At 58.1% G+C, this 16,834-nt stretch overlaps 1 protein-coding gene across 1 annotated transcript in view; it reads right to left on the bottom strand.

The window, feature by feature from the left end:
• LOC306802352 (dedicator of cytokinesis protein 2-like) overlaps nt 1-16,834 on the bottom strand; it is a 44,528-nt gene that overhangs the window by 25,675 nt on the left and 2,019 nt on the right. The window contains 26 exon segments of the mRNA XM_079306390.1: nt 601-696; nt 1,336-1,386; nt 1,865-1,992; nt 2,176-2,282; nt 2,622-2,692; nt 3,215-3,326; nt 6,209-6,343; nt 6,627-6,727; nt 6,996-7,085; nt 7,208-7,305; nt 9,117-9,306; nt 11,611-11,714; nt 11,826-11,898; nt 12,241-12,339; nt 12,939-13,063; nt 13,144-13,150; nt 13,152-13,273; nt 13,431-13,510; nt 13,640-13,715; nt 14,037-14,172; nt 14,959-15,040; nt 15,643-15,797; nt 15,892-16,027; nt 16,349-16,497; nt 16,572-16,665; nt 16,773-16,828. Of these exon segments, the coding sequence (XP_079162516.1) occupies nt 601-696; nt 1,336-1,386; nt 1,865-1,992; nt 2,176-2,282; nt 2,622-2,692; nt 3,215-3,326; nt 6,209-6,343; nt 6,627-6,727; nt 6,996-7,085; nt 7,208-7,305; nt 9,117-9,306; nt 11,611-11,714; nt 11,826-11,898; nt 12,241-12,339; nt 12,939-13,063; nt 13,144-13,150; nt 13,152-13,273; nt 13,431-13,510; nt 13,640-13,715; nt 14,037-14,172; nt 14,959-15,040; nt 15,643-15,797; nt 15,892-16,027; nt 16,349-16,497; nt 16,572-16,665; nt 16,773-16,828 (2,673 nt within the window).

The raw sequence follows: 16,834 nt of genomic DNA, 5'->3' as shown, positions 1-16,834 counted from the left end.
ATCTCCTGCCTGAGTCACGGCTGAATCACAGCAGAGATCGCGGCACGGCCCCGGCGGCAGAGCTGCCCGCAGCTCCCCGGGCACGGCAATTCCCTGCTCCGAGCTTCCAGAGCACACACCAACACAGCTCATCGCCCACCCCAGGACACAGTGCAGCTCCTGGGTTTGCCAGCACGGCCCCAGAGAAGATCCCGAGCCCCCGCTGGCCCCGGCTCTGTCCCCTCCCATCGCCGCTCCATGCGGAGCTCTGATCCACCTCCCTTCCCGTGTGTCCAGCATGCTCCTCACACGTTCTTGGCGTGTAAAACTGCGACGGGTCATTGTGTTCAGCTGTTTGTTTTCCAGATAATGGAGCCCAAACCCTTCACTGCTCCCAAAACGGCTTTTCCTGCACCTCTCCCCCCTGTTCCAGCCCCGCTCCCAGCACAGCTCCTGCTTTCCCCTGGGCACATCCCTGGCATCCATTCCCGTCCTGCTGGGTCCTGGCAGCAGAGCCAGCAAGGAGCAGAGCCAGTCACACACAGCCAGACCCAAAACTCAGGGACAGACACCTCGTGCCCCTCCCGCGTGCCCCAAGGGCAGCGGCGCAGTGGGACTCACCCTCAGCGGGTTCTCCCGCTCCAGGACGATCACCCTGCAGTTGACCGTGTGGAGCAGCTGCTCCAGGATCACCTGGATGTGCTTCTTCACCCGTGCCTGCAAGGTAGGAGGGGTCAGAGCCATGGCAGTGCACCTTCATGGTTCATTCGAGGGTTGGTGGCATCGGGGTGGTGAGATGGGAATGGAGCCTGATCCAGAGTCAGAGCAAGGCAATGTGCTCCAGCATAAATATGGGATTTGGGATCTCTGTAGAGCTCAGCACTGTACACCTCTGTGGCAAAGTGGCCACCTGGCTGGGGACAGTGGGGACAGCCCAGGATGGCTGAGGGTGATGGGGGTGGCTGCACTGGTGCTGGGCAGGCAAAAGTGGGTTCAACTTTCAAGGGGTTGAAGCAAGAGCAGAATCCTCCCCCAAGAGCTTCCCACCAAAAGGCTATTGCAGGTTTAAAAGTTAAGCCCAAAATGAGACATTTCACCACAATTTCTGAGCTTTCCATCCCATTCCTGGTGCTGTGGGGATTAAAGAACCACCTCACTCTGCCAGGACACAGTGTCCAACTCAGCTCCCACAGCACCAGTCACTGCACTGCAGGTGTGACACCTGAACTTCCAAAGGGTGCCCAAAAGGAACCCCAGAGCAGCCAGGAAGGGCAGGAACAGAGCAAGGCTCCTGAAAAACCAGAGCACAGAGCCCTGTGCATTCCCAAAACACAGTGTTGCTGCAGGGACACTCACCAGCTCCACGTCCCCACGGTCCTTGTGCCGTGCTCGCAGATTCTCTGCACTCTGCAATCACCACAAACAGGGCTGAGACCCCCAGGAACGGCCCCAGCCCACCCCAGACAGGCCACATTTGGGTGAGTGTGTGCCCACCATGTCTCTGCCTCACGTTTGGGGCCATCACTCTTCATTTTGGAGTGTGGTACTGCCCAGGGGCTGACTGACAATTGCTGACCAGCTGTCTTCTTCTCTGTCTTCACCTTCCTCCCCAAACTGCAGAGCTGGTGACATCCCCACCACCCTCAGGTCAGTGTCATCAGGGGCCTGGAAGCCCCTTCCCCACTCATGTTTCCACCAGAAACTCACTGAGGTGCAAAGCACAAGGTTTTTGCCCCCACCCTGGGCACATTTCTGCTGGGATGGTGACACCCACAGTCCCCTGGCTGACTCTAGTGAACAGCAAATATATCCTGGCCAGGAATCGATGCTTAACTCCACTCAGAGGGGTTTGGCCAGGTCACTGTCCAGATGATTCCTGATTTACCTTCTGGGCCTGGTACAGCACTTCCAGGATGCTGCTGAGCAGCTCGATGCAGGCGTCCTCCTCCTCACCTGCCTGGATCAGCTCCTGCAGGATGGGCAGGACCACCTGCAGCACCAGCTCCCGACACTCTGGGGGGGACAAGGGGGCACAGGCATGAGGGAATTGTCCCCATCTGTGGAGCCACCACGGGCATGAGGCAGAGGAGGGGTCCCTGCTCAGGGATCCATCCCCATCCTGTGCCACAGCTCTGGGTGAGCTCAGCAAGGGCCAGGACCACGGGGCCACCAAGGGACCACCAGGACCCCTCTCACCGTGGGACTGGAAGGCTTTGCTGCTGGCAATGTGGGTCAGGGACTGCAGCTTCTGCTTCAGCAGGCGCTGGGGCAGCAGGTTCCCCACAAAATCCCGCAGCACAGCCCTGCCAGCAGGAAAAGGGTTAAACCAGCAGCTCCAGGTTCTGGTTAGGATGGGGCTGCTGGGTGGGGGGAGCTCCTCAATGGGGCAGGAGGGTTCCACAGGGCAGCTGTGCCCACCACAGGCACCCAGCAGACAAACCCTGCATTCCCCAAATGAACCCAGCTGGGCTGGGCAATGCTAAGGCTGAGCAGAACTCTCTTGGTTTTGCTCTGGGAATGGGATCAGGAGGTGATCCCCTCTGCCTGTCCTCTCCCTCAGCTCTGTGCTGGATGTGGGGACAGAGGTGGCTGTGGCAGATGCTGAGCATGACCTGGGGGTGCTGGGGGAGCAGGGACCCTACCCCAGAGCAGAGCAGTCAAAGATCCCAAACACGTCCTCGAGGATGAAGGGCAGATACTTCAGGGCTGCTCCCTGCAGAGACCAGAGAGCTGCCTTTAAACAGGGCTGCCAGCAGCACCCTCTGGAGCCTCCCTCCATCTGGGATGGAGGTGCAGAGTGCAACCCCATCCCAGTCCCATCCAGCCTGCACCAGCTCTGCTCCCCTCAGCCCCCTGTGCTGGGTGCAGGGAATGAGGCCAGGCCACACCCAGGATGGTGACAATCCCCAGGAACCCTTCCCGGATTTTTCCTCTACAGATTCCAGCACACAGGTGGCCAGGACAGTGTCTGCCTAGTTCAGAGCTGCTGACCCCATTCCACACCACAGCCCCAGTGCACTGAGGGGTTTGGGGTCTCAGGGTGCACAAGGGGAGACCCTGGGGACAGTGCATGGGGTGGCAGCTCCTTCTGACACCATGGGAGGTCTGCACAGGATGGACAGTGTCACCCTAAAAATGAACAGAGTGTCACCTTGGCATGGGGACAGCCAGTGCCTGGCCTGGGCACCCTCCCTCCCACTCCACCCGAGAGCTGAGCCCTCCCAGCCCCTCCTACCTGGGAGAGCAGTGTGGGACCCTCCAAGGGGGACCCCATCAGCTGGTTCAGGGCGAGGAAGAACCTCTGCAGGGAGCGCTGGAACTCGGCCACCTCCTTCCCTTCATAGAGCCTGCAAAGGCCAGAGCCACTGTGCTGCCACCATGCTGTCACCATGCTGTCCCTGTGCTGCCACCATGCCACACACCCCTCCTGGCACTGCCAGCCTCTGCTCAAGGGTCACCTGCCATCCCTGTGGTGGCATCATCATCATCATCACATCACCACATCATCCTGGATCCCAGAAACTTGGGTTTTTCAGCTTTCTGTGCTTTCTGGCACTGACCCCCATGAGAACACTGCTTTTGACCTGAGGTCTTGCAGAAGGATTCCAAATTTGAGTGATGGAGTTAAAAATCACGGGTGTGTAATTAAATAGAAGTGTGTGGTTTCACATGGTGAAAGGTTTTAAATTTGAGGTTTTATAATACAGTGATAGGTATGGGACAAGATGGAGGATTTGGGGTGGTGTCTCAGTGTTCTTCCTTCCTCTTCATGATTTCAGGCAGTGTTTTCTGGTTGGACAGTCACTGCTGCACTGAGGGTCACAAGAATTTGGTTATTGGGTCAAATGTATAAATAATACAGGTATTAGTTCTTTATTGGACTATTTAGCTTTAAGAGACCTTGTAGCAGCTGGATTCATCTTCATTTTGCTCACTTTTAGCTGATAGCTAGAGAAGTTGATCAACTTTCTGTACTTTTGATAAGATTTAATAAACAAGCAAGCCCAAACATGAGAAAATTAATTTCCTTCATGTGTTTGGATCCATGGATCTAGTGGTGAGCCCTGGCACTACCACACTCCTGGCACAGCCACTGCTCCATCAGATACACTCAAAAAAACTCTTATTTTCTTTTTAAAAAACCCTCTTTTCCATAATTCTGCAGCCCAAAACCCTCTAAAAGCAGCGCCATTCTGATTGAGCAGGAACCTCCAGCCTCACCAGCTGGACCAGAGTGAACTGAATGAGGGAATTTTATCCATGGGATGTGCAAAGCTGCAGGAAAAGTGCAAAGCTGAGGTGTGATTACAGGAATCAAGTCACTGCAATGCTGTTTGAGGTAATTCCCCCATCACTGACACCAAGCAGTGGTAGGAAAAATTATCCAGCCACCAGCTACGTAATGTTAACAGAAAAAAAAAAAAAAAAAAGTCTACTGGAATTATGGACTGGTTTGGGCTGGGAGAGCCCTTGAAGCCCATCCATGGGTTACTCCAAGCCCTGTCCAACTTGGCCTCAAAATCCAGGGGGACAATGAGCACTGGCAGGGAAAGTTGTGCTGCCCTCAATGATGGCTAAAAAGCAGAAGCAGCCAGAGGAAGCAGCGAGGAGGAAGCAGCAAGGGAGAGACATCACCACAGTGCCATGGGGGCCCCTGAGGGGACACAGGGAGGTGTCCCAAGGTGGAGGACAAGGTCCTGGGCTCCTCACAGGAACTGCAGGCGCTGCTCCAGCAGCAGCACCGGCGATCCCAGACCCGGCAATCTGCAGCAACTGACTCTAATTACAACCCAATTCCTGTCGATTACAGCCTGTACAAATTGCAGCACGTTCAGAGCACTTAGAGGATCTGAGGAGCCCGTGTTATTGCACGTGGAGATTGCTGAGATAAAGGGAAGCTCTATAAAATCGCTAAATGCCCTCGGGGATGTCTCTGTTCCAGGCAAACTCATTCACGGGGCTGTTTGCAAACGAGCTGTGTAATTAATTTCTCCTGCCAGGAGCACTCTGAGCTGGGAATCTGCTCTGTGTCCTCATGCAGGAGGGAGAGGCAGGTGCTGGGTGTGATGTCCATGGGTGGGACACAAGGGGAGAGGACATACAGGGCTCAAATCACACAAATTAATAATACAGAGTGGGGCAAAGTGAGGGGTGTGACAGTCCCTGGGGCACAGGGACGCCTGCACAGCTCCTCACTGCTGGTCTGAGCATCCACAGGGACCCCAAACACCCTGGGCTTGGGGTGGAGGAGGCAAAGCCCTGATTCCACCCCAAAAACAGCCCCCTGCTGAACCACAGCACCTGGGAATGGGGTGATCCCACTGCTTTTGGTGCCAGTCCCCCGTGCAGGGGGCCCTTGCCACATGTGTGTGTGGGGTCCCTCACTGCCCACCTCGCTGCCTGTTGTTCCCTCAGGACAGTTCAGCTTTCAGTGGAATGAAAGAGGAACATCACCAGTTTTTCTAGCAATGGTGGTGCTCTGATTTCCTCCTCTCCCACGCTGGCCCAGGGGAGGGGGGTTTATCCCATCACCCAGGCTGGGATGTGAACCCCATGGTGTGAAACCAGGCACTCTGGAGGTGCCTGGGGGTACCCTGACCTTTGAGCCATGGAGGAGCCCAGCCCACTCCTCATCACAGCATCACAGCAGGGTTTGGCTTGGAAGGCACTCACAGACCCTCCTGCTCCCTCCCACTGACCCCATCTGGGCTCCAGGAAACCTTCCCAGCACAGTACCAGCCCTGCAGGGGCACAGACTGCCCAGGACATTCTGCCATTTCCACTGTGGGAGGATTTCAAGAGCTCATTGGAAATCCCCATCGGGGGTGGCTGGGGCAGAGGTCACCGTGGTGCAGGGTCACTGTGGGTCATTGCTGGGCATTTGGGGTGGCCAGAGAGCTCTCCCACCTTGAGGTGGACAGCACTGCCCACCCCCAAAGTGGACCAGCATTGCCCAGCAGCATCTAGAGGATGGCTAGAAGCTGCAAACTGCCAGAATCCTCAAGGAGAGGATTCACAGTGATGGAGGAACCAGCCAACACAGCAGCATGGCCAGGAGTGAGCCCACCAGGCGGGCTGAGCTGCCATTGCCACAACCCTGGGAGTGACACCGCTCCCACAGCACAGGGACCCTCACAGCACCTCCCTCCCCCAGACCCACAGCCAGCAGGGCGCTGGCACTGGGCACAGCGTGGCACTGGGAGCACTGGGAGCCACTGCCAGCACTTACTGGGCAAAGAGGTGCCGAGAGCGGACGATGAATTTGAAGATGTACTCCAGGGCCTTGAAGGTGCGAGGGAGGGACTCACAGGGCTCCCCCCTCCCTGCCTGCTCCACGTACTGTGTCAGCACTGACAGCAGCTTCCTGCAGGGTGGGAGAGCTGTGGGTATTCCAGCCCTGTCCCTCTGTACCCACTATCTCAGCCCCATCCTGGCTGTCCCAGCCCTGTCCCCCCATTCCAGCTGTCCCAGCCCCATTCCAGCTGTCCCAGCTGTCCCAGCCCTGTTCCCACCCATTCCAGCTGTCCCAGCCCTGTCCCCCCACCATTCCAGCTGTCCCAGCCTTTTTCCCACCCATTCCAGCTGTCCCAGCCCTGTCCCCACCCATTTCAGCTGTCCCTGCCCATCCCATATCCCACAGAACACACTTGTAGGCGAGCGTGGCACTGAAGTGCTGGCGGATATAAGCCTCCAGGACCGTGTTGAAATGCTGGAACTTTCTGTCAGCCACCAGCCCCACAATGAAAACCTGAGGGCAGCAGGCAGGGGCATGGCTTGGTGTGGGCAGAGGGGTGTCTGGGCAAAACAACAGCCACCCCAACCCCACCCTGCCCTGGTGCCATCACTGGGATTATTCTTGGTGTGGGAGAAACACCTTTGTATCCTGCTGGGATTGTCCCCCTCAGGATGCAGCCCTGACCTGTGCTGGGTCACTCAGACCAGCAGATCCCATTGCCCCAGCCCAACCAGTGCCCACCCTGCACTGGGGGGCTCAGACCCATGCAGGTTCTGCTCACCAGGGCGTCAAACACAAGGGTGTCATAGACATCTGTCTCTGAGTGCTCCATCATGATGGAGAACAGGGCATCCAGTGTGTCCTGCAGGAACTGGGGGGACATGAGGGCTGTGAGGGTTTGAGTGCTGACCCCAGCACTGCCCAAGACCCAGCTTCTGGGCATGGGGGTGCAGGAACCAGGGAGGGAGGTGGGGGAGCAAATCCTGGCTGTACCTTGATGACCTCCCCTCCATCCACGTTCATCAGCTTCTGGAGGTTCCCACTGAGCAGGCTGGGCTTGGAGCGCCACTTGAGCAGCCCCAGCAGGTTCACTGGGCAGCAGGAATGGGGCAGTGAGCACTGACCACTCACTGCCACACCCCAGTGTTACTGTGCTGGGTTGGTGTGTCCAGCAATGTGTGTTCTGTCCCCATCTGCTGACCCGGCTGGGGCAGTGCCCCTGATCTCCTGGCACACATTCTCTGCTAATGGGCCATCTTTAAACCAGCTGGGCAATCATCTTTATCTTTCCACAGACCATCCTCCCTCCAGCAGATATCTCCTGTTACTGGGTCAGGTGTTAAAAACCAGCTGGGGCAGTCATCTTTACCTTTCCATGACCCACCCTTCACCCAGCAGGTATCACCTGTTAATGGGCCATTGTTAAAAACTGGGTGTGGCAGTGAATCTTATCCCTGTGGGAGATATCTCCTGTTAATGGGCCATTGTTAAAAACTGGGTGTGGCAGTGACTCTTATCCCTGTGGGAGATATCTCCTGTTAATGGGCCATTGTTAAAAACCAGCTGGGCAATCATCTTTATCTTCCCACAGCCCATCCTCCCTCCAGGAGATATCTCCTGTTCATGGCCACTGAGTCCCAGGGCATGGCTGATAAAATTCCATCATCCCACTGGGAGATGCTCCAGCCAGGGCAGGAGCCAAGCCTTTCCTACCCAGAGAAAAACTGACATTTGGAACACCAGAGCAGCCTTTCCACTGGATTCCAGAGGAAAGCCAGACCCTTCCACATCATCCCTGCACCTTCAGAGGAAACTGCACCTTCTCCAGGAGCACTGCTCCAGCTGAGCCACATCTGCCCCTGCAGGAGGATGCAGCACCATGGAATGGGACTGTGCCACCACCCTGACTGACTGACTGTGCCAGCTTGGATTCTGACTCTGGCAGGGTTGGGATTGCTCTTTGTAATACTGCATTTCTATTTTAATTTTCCTAGTAAAGAACTGTTATTCCTAATTCCCCTATCTTTGTCTGAGAGCCCCTTCATTTCAAATTTATAATAACTTGGAGGAAGGGGGTTTACATTGTCCATTTCAAAGAGAAGCTTCTGCCTTTATTGGCAGACACCTGTCCTTCAAACCAGGACAGTTACCAACCCCCAGCTCCCCCATCCCATCCTCGCTGCCCAGGGACAGCCAGAACCCCCTCACACAACCACTGCTCAGTGCTGAAATCCCCTGATGCCAGGACCATAAAGCACAAACTTTAAATAGGTCGTGGCTGTGGGAGACAAAATTGTGCTGCAGGAAGGGAATTAATGGAGCAGCCTCATCCCTGACCCCTCCACACTGACCCACAGTGCCCTGCAGCCACGTGTCACCACGTGTCACATCCCCACACCACCAGGCCATGTCCCCTGAGCCCCCAGAGCAGGATGAGCCATTCTCATCTCCCAGCCTTGCAGCAGGTGGGAGGAGAGCCCAGCAGTCCCCCCTGGCCTAGGGGGTGTGTCAGGGCCAAGGGGGAACAAATCTTCAGAGATGTCCTGAGCTGTGTAGAGCAGCCCATGGCTGAAAACTCCCCTGAGCTAACCCAGGGATGGGGGTTGAACCACAAAACTCCAATTCCCACCTCAGTTTCGAAGGAAGGACAAGGAGCCACATTGAAGTGGGAATTCCACTCACTGATGCTCCTCTCCAGAGGCTGGAGCCCCCCAAAACACCCAGATCGAGCTGATGTCTCCAAGAACAGTCTTGGGTACTTTGACCACGGCCAAACACTCAGTGAGCACTCACTGCTCCCACTGTTTTCACCTCAAACATCACACGTGTGACCCGGCGGGTGGGAACAGCACGGGGGAGGGGACACAGCCCAACTCCCCCAGCATGGGGAGCCAGGACTCACCATTCTGGGTCAGCTTGGTGGAGCAGACCAGTGTGGAGATTTGGAAGCTGTCCCGGGTGGACATGGCTAAACCGGGCGTGGCGCCGCTCACACGGAAGGAGGAGCCAGAGAGGAGCTTTGGCTCCGGCGCGTTCCGCTCCGAGGGCAGCGACAGGTACGTGCTGGCATCCTCCAGCTTCTTGCTGTCACCCTGCAGGGCACAACGCAGGTCACAGTTCTGACCCCACGGTACCCCCTGTCTCCCCCACACTGACCCCACAAAGCTGCTCTCTGAAGAGCAGGGACACCCTGCTCAGCTGGGACAATCAGGTGGAGGTGACACCAAAACCCAGCCTGTGTCACACAGCGGGGACAGGACAACAGACAGGAGGAACAGAGTGACAAAGAGGAGTCTGAGGCTGGAAATGGAACACACCTGGGCAGTGCAGTGGGACACTGACATGGAGCAGGACACTTACAGGTGTCCAGGACAGCCAATCTTACAACATCACTGTCACCCTACATCCCCCACCTTTATGGACACACCAGGGCATCACAGCCACACACCAGCCTATTTCTGTGTCCCTACTCTAAGCTGACAATGTTCCATCAGGAAACTCACTGGGGTGACTCTGAATGACCTTCCCTGCTCCTTGGCCACCCTGGGACAAAGAGTTTTCCTGGAGTAGTGTTGGACAGACATATGGTATTTAAACTTAATACATTAACTGAAGTTACTTAAACACTTACTTTAAGTTGGCTAATTGAGAAATCTGTACTACTAAAAGCAAGCAAAGCAAAAGGGTAACATATAATTGAACTTCATATTTTCCTTTAACTATTATCTAACAAAAAAATCTACAATACTGCTGTTTTCTCCACTTTTTTTCTTTTTTAAATAAGACAAACTTGAAGTTCACAATTTTCTGCAAGTAAAACACAATACAACAATCGATAATACTTTAAATAATAGACATACATCTATAAAATTAAATAATCATCAATCTTTAAAAAACTGTGTCATCACTTCAGGGTGTGCAAACAGCTGACAAGCCTTGATTCAATGAGGAATTAGATATTCATCTTTAGAAAATGAGGGGTGTGGGGGATGACCAGATCCAGCCAGGCTGCAGCTCACAGCCATCCATCCTGCCCTCTGCCTGCAGCCTCACAGGGTGAAACCCCTCCAGCTGAAGGGCAGATGGAGGTGACAGAGCTGTTTGCTGTTGGTTTTTCCCCTCCAGGACACCTGCTATTAGCAGCCAACACACAGGAGCCTTGTGCTCCTTCCCAGGGAAAACTGGCTGGAGCTCAGACCAGCTGGACATCAAGAGGTCTGAGCAGCAAAAGCCCTTCACTCACATTCCCCTGGCAAGAAGAGATAAAAAGATGAAATAGCTTCTGACTCCCAGAATCCAGCCCCTGGTGTCTGCTGGGAAGAGCCAGAGTCAGACAGGGAGAGATGGAGCAGCTCAGGACGTGGTGGCTCAGCAGGGCAGGGACAGCTCTCTGGGGGGAATGGGCACCCAGGAGGGAGGTGGGGGGGATTTGTTCTCCCATCAGGGAGGTGTGGGAGGTTTGATCTCAGTGCCACAGCCAGCACTGGCACATCCCAAAGGTGCCCAATGCTGCTGCTGTGGAGGGGACAGTCCCCAGAGAGGCAGGGACCAGAGCCAGCGCCGAGGGTGATGGCAGCAGTTAAAGAATTTGGGTCTTTTGCCCAAAAATAAAGCAGGGAGGAGGGACATCATAATGATTTCAAATGTGCAGGAGCCTCAGGGAGGAACAGAGTGGTCTGTCCCTGTCCTGTGCTGCCACAGCAGGCTGGACTGGTTGGCTCATCCAAAAAAAAAAGGGAAGACTCAGGGAGGAACGTGGCTCTGCCTGGAGAAACTGTGGTCACGTTGCCAAAATCAGAGAACACTGCCATGCAGCAGCCCAGGGGTGGGGGAGCAGGTGACCCCCAGGGATTCTGGAGCTCCATGGCCAGGCAGGGACCCTGGAAGGTGCCAACACACAGGGAAGAGCCCTGAGCTCACCCTGGCAGCAGGACCAGCTTTGCCTCCTCTCCTCTGGCCACAGTCTGGGGAGGGGACACCAGGTAAGGAGGCAGCACCTTCAGGGGCTTCACATTGGAGCTGACTGTGTTTTCCCCAAAATGAACAGCGATTTTCCCTCCCCTCCACTCTCCCACAGCAAACCCGAGCAGAGGCAGGGCTGGTGAAATCAGGTGAAGCGCAGCCACACCACGGGGACGTTCCCTCCCCGTCACCAACGCTTAAATCACCTTTTCCCAAACCAAACTTGTCATTGCAAAGGAGCAGCGCAGGGATTGGAGGCGCTGTGTGCAGGGAGCCCTGTCACCAAGGACAGCGACGGGGGCAGGGAGGCACTGCAAACCCTCAGGGATTTGGGTACGTGCCACCAGCACGGTGGCTCAGGCAGGGATAGGGACCCTGGGCCCTGCTGTCCCACATTCCCCACACTTCTGGGGGCTCTGTGATCCCCCCCATACCTTGTAGAGCACCAGGTCGTGCTCCCCATCCCGCAGCGTGGTGCCATCGGGGCGCATCAGCCTCACAAAGGCCATGGAGAAAATCCGCTCGCTGCGGTCCTTGGCTGGGGGGGACACACAGGGTGAGGGGAGGGGGACTCAGAGGGGACCAGGGGCACACCTGCAGGCAGGGAGAGGCAGTGCTGGGAGGAAGGCTGGGAGCAAGGGATGCTCACAGTCGCTGGAGGAGCGGTGGCGGAAGGTGAACCTCAGGTGGGTCCTGTGGACGTCCTCGATGGGAACAGCAATCTGGGTGATGTGTGCCAAGGTGAGGGCAGGGCTGAGCCCCCACCTGGGCAATGTCCCTCTGTGCCACCCATCCACTGCTGCAAACCAACCCCACATCCTTCCCAGTCAACGAGCGAAGCTGAATTGGGGGCACTGGGATGGGGACAGGGGTGTCCATCCAGGGCTCATGCTCTGACCCTGGCAGCACCTCCAAGCTGGGACCAAGAACTGCTCCCCAAAACACTTGCCATGAAGGGGACCCTCTGCAGCAGCAGGGTGCTGTGACACAGGAGTGAGTGCCCCAGCCTGGAGGGGCTGCAGCCCTGTCCCACCCCACCCCCCATGCCCCTGGGCTCCCCAGACCTTCAGGGTCTCCATCCAGCGCTGGTGCCGCTGCTGGTAGTAGACAACAGAGCGGTAGTGGCTGGTGGGGCTGTCCCCTGCCCCTGCCTGGATCACGTTCTGCCAGGAGGAGATGGCTCAGGATCAGCCCAAATGATCTCATAAGGAGGGAGAATTCCCATCCCTGCCAGCCCCCAAACCCCCTGCCCACACCCTCCTAAAATCCATCCCCTCCACCAGGCCTGGTGCCACCTCTGAAGGGACACATGGCCCTCCCAGGGCACATAAGGGGTTGGCCCTGTGGATAGAGATGCAGGATGCATCCCTGGACTGGCCCAGCTGGGCCCTCAGCAATTCCAGCCCATTCCTCAGGAGCCAGAACTGGTGTAAGAGCACCTGGAGAGAGGCAAGAGCCAGCCTGGGGAGGTGGCACTCAGTTCTGAGCCCCCCTGCCCTCCTGCCTGCCCCCAGCTCCTTCCCCCCTGCCTGTCCTGGGGGCACTGGGAGTGGCCCTGTCCCCAAGGGAGGACAATTTTCTCTCTACCCCTTCACAGCACTTTCCCATATCTTTATTCTCTTCCTAGATCTCTATTCCAGGCAGCTCCAAGAGGCTCCTCCAGCCGGTTTTGCTACTGGAGCTGCTGGCTCTACAAGGTGAGGTGACATAGAGGACACCTGCCACACCCAGGGTGAGGTGACACAGGGGACACCTGCCATACCTGCATCACATTTCCTGCCTCATCACAGACACACACGGTCACCTCCACGTTCTTCTGCGTCTTCTTGTTGCCCTTGTCAAACTCTCCCTGCACCAGTGTCAGGTAGATGTCGTTCCTGACATCCCCTGGGGGGGACATCCCTGTCAGCCACATCCTGGCACCATGCTGGCATCCCCAGAGACCCCCAGGCTCGTCCCCCCCACACCTGCCTGGCATGATGACCTCTGGGTAGCCCAGCTTGCGAGCCACTGCCGTGCTGCGGTCCACCAGGTGTGGGTGGTCCTTCCTCACCTGGCTCAGGTCCCCCCATAGCATCTTCAGGGACACCCAGAGCCCTGTAAGGACCACAGTGATTTTTTTAAGGGGTGACAGCAAGAGTTGGGACAGCCAGGACCACCAGGGGCCACAGCAGGGAGTGCCTTGTGAGACAAGCAGATGGCACAGGAAGAGTTTCATGGCACAGTTTGGGGACAGGGGACACAGGGTCCCTACCTTGTCCCTTGTGGTTGATGTCCTTCCCCTCCACCACCTTGCGGATCATATTGTGAAGGAAATCACCATCAGCAGCCACCCTGCAAAAGCCACAATTAGGGGGAAAAACCTTTTCTCTTTGATCCTTGCACCTCTTGTCCCCATGCCAGCCAGGCCCTGGAGTGCTGCTCCCTGCCCCCCCCAGCACTCCCCACACCCATGGGGCTCACAGGTGGACAGGGATGAAGTGCTGCTTGTCCTCGTCGCTGTCACACGTCCCCTTGGTGATGTCGGTGATGTCCATCACTGCAGTGACACAGAGGTGGCACCGTGGTCCAGGACAGGATCATGGGGGGAGGTGAAGGCAGGGGATCTCCCCAGGGCTGCTCTGGGGACACCTCAGCAGCGCTGTGCTGGGGTTCCCCTGTGCCAGGACAGGGCTGTGTTATGTCCCTTGGGCAGGGGGGGACAGTGTGGGGGCAGCCATGGAGAGGGTTGGGGTCTGCAGGCAGGGATAGGCGAGGGAGAAGCCCAGGGACATCCCAGAGCCTGCTGGGGTGGGTGGGGCCGTGCCAGGGTTGTGGCACGCGAGTCCCTGGGGGTCTCCATGGAGCGCCCCCCGCCCACCTGAGATGCCGAAGGGCCGGCGCAGACCCGTGCTGAGCTTGCGGCTGTGGCTGTCCCGCAGGTCCATGCGCCCCACCCGGATGATCTGGCACACCAGGAACAGCCGCTCTCGCTTCAGGTCCGTGCTGCCCAGGTCCTGGGGGACAGCGGCCGCGTCACTCTGGGGACCACGGGGTGCCCAGGACTGCGCACGGGGAACCAGCGGACACAGAAGGGTCCCTGCTGCCTGCACTGTGGGGACGGTGGGCACACAGCCCCGCTGCCCTGGAGGCTTCTGTGCACCCCAGGAGTGCTAAATCCCAGGGGACAATGCCACGACCGATGTTTCCAACAGGCCACCCTAGCCCAGGCAGTTTGGCAAGTGGGGGGCAACCTGGCACGGTGTATGGATGTCAGGGTGGCCCTGTACCCCAGCTCAGGAGACACCGGGGAGGGAATCGCGTCCCTCGGGTGCTGCCCCCGAGCCAAAACCTTCCAGCCGCGCTAAGGAGAAGGGATAGGGACACGCCACAACATCAGCAGAAGGCAGAGATGGGCAGGAGCCCATGGGCAGCGGAGCCGAAGTGCTGATGCTGCTCATTAACATCGATTTTCCCGGCTCATTTGCATATCGATGGCTCCGCGGCGTCCCGGGGGTCAGCGCTGCGCTGCAGCCAAAGCGCTGAGTCAGCGAGTGCAGAGGGAGGGGGACGAGCGGGGACGGGGCACCCCGAGACCCCCAGCACCGGGAGGGGACCCCGAGGGGCAGCGCCACGCCCCGATGCCAGGGCAGGGGTCTGCGGAGGGGCCGGGGGGACACGAGCAGGGGGTTTGGTGGGGGTTCGGCTTCTCGCGGAGGGACACGGAGCACCCCAAATGCTGCAGATGGGCAGGAGGGGCCGGCGGGAGGCAGCAGTGCAGCCTCTCCAGGGTCTGCGCTCACCGTGAACACGACCTTGAGGTTGTTGAGCAGCTCGATGTCCTGGGGGACCCCGGTGCTGGCCCAGCGGATCACGTAGTTCTCGCTGCGGGGCGGGTGATGGTTTTGGTGGATATCAGGATGGCAGAGCCCCCGGCAGCTCCCACCGCACACACCCCTCAGCCCACCTGCGTCCCCAGTCGTGCCACAGGCACTGGCCCAGACTGGCTGACCCCAATCACCGCCGTGGCCACCTCACCAGTGCCTGGGGCAGAACTGTTGGAGTCAGTGAGTCAGGGGTCTCTCTGAATTCTTCAGAGAGAAATCAGAGTGCAGGGATTGAATTAAAGCCTTTGGATGGATTGAAGCATAATAAGCGTCTCACACATAAAGTAGACATTTAAGTAGAAGTAAGTCAGTAATTTTAGAGTGAGTTCTAATGCTTTTAGTAAGTGACTGACTTCAGTAAGTCACTGACTCCAACACAGGAGGAGCCACGGGCTGTCCCGCGGGATGTGGCTGCATGGCCATGACGAGCCCTCCTGCTCTGGAGAAGCCCTTTGGGAAGGGACGTGCCCCTTCCCCCCGTGACACCCGCTGGGTCCTTCTGGTCTGGGCAGGATGAGCAGCCTGAGGGGAATGCTACAGGGAGCAGCAGGACAAGCACCCAGCAGAGCACGGCCACTGTCCTGTGCCCCGAGACCCCACCTGATGATGCGCTGCTCGCCGGGGTCGTACAGCGCCATGAAGAGCTGCGCTTCCTCCCCGATGTGGCAGACGAAATTGCGGACGCAGAGGTAGAGGTTGTGGGAGGGCGAAGCAGCCCCGTGGGTGCCATGGCCCGGTGCTGTCTGCTGCGGGCTCTGGGGGGCACGAGGTGGGGGGCACAAGGTGGCTCAGCCCCTGTCACATCCCCTGGCACAGGGGACATCAGGCTCTAGCCAGCAGCGCCCTCACCGTCTCCTCCTGGATGCGCTGGGTGAGGGTCTGTGCCGCCCTCCTGTGCGCCTGGAAGAGGCTGATGACGCTGGTCCTGTCGGGGTCCAGGATGTTCTCGTCCTCATCCCGCACCACCAGATCCAGCGCGAGGATCCTGCAGGATGGGTGAGGCAGATCTGGGGGCACACGGGTCCGTGTGTCCCACCAGGACCCACTTGTCCTTGCACAGGGTCTGAGGGGGCAGCACAGATCCGGCTGGCAAAGGGGACAGGAGCTGACAGCACCAGGAACATTCCTGTCCCGGCCATAATCCTTAGCCAGGTGGCATCAGCAGCTGGTGGCACACTTATTGTCCCCAACCATCACGGGACAGCCAGCTGGGATGATGGGGACACAGTGACAGCCAGGGAGCGCACCTGGGCACGGCACAGCCTGTGCCAGAAGCAGATTTGAGGTGCCCCGTCCCCGCCCTCACTTGTTGCCGTAGTCCATCTTGCCGGTCACCTCCTTCCTGAGCCGCAGCAGCTGGTCCTTGGGCAGCGTCCCCGAGAGCAGCTGCGAGCGCTGCTCCATCAGCTCCTGCATCATCTGCTTCACCTGCCCGTACCGCTCCGTCTGCCCGGCCTGCGGCAGCACCACGGGGTCACCGGGGGTCCCAGACCCTGCTCCTACATCCCCCCCAAAACCCAGACCCTCACCACATAGAGCTGCTTCCAGATGGTGGCCCACTCCCGCAGCGTGGTGGTGATCTCCTGCACCATGGAGCTGCTCTCCTCCACGCTCTCCTCCACCCTGGAGGAGGCACAGGGACCCCTGGAGCGCCCCAGCACCGCAGGGACCCCGCACGGGGCAGAAGGTGAAGCCCACCGTCCCTGCCCCTGCCCCTGCCCTGCACCTACCCCCGCTGCTCCACCGCGGCGCCCTTCAGCCGGATCAGCGAGGCCGGGAAAATGCCCTGAAG

This window comes from Erithacus rubecula (genome assembly GCF_903797595.1).
Source record: "Erithacus rubecula genome assembly, chromosome: 5".
Classification (NCBI taxonomy): domain Eukaryota; kingdom Metazoa; phylum Chordata; class Aves; order Passeriformes; family Muscicapidae; genus Erithacus; species Erithacus rubecula.
Note: the sequence above shows the minus strand (reverse complement) of the source record. Positions and strands in the feature narration are given on the sequence as shown.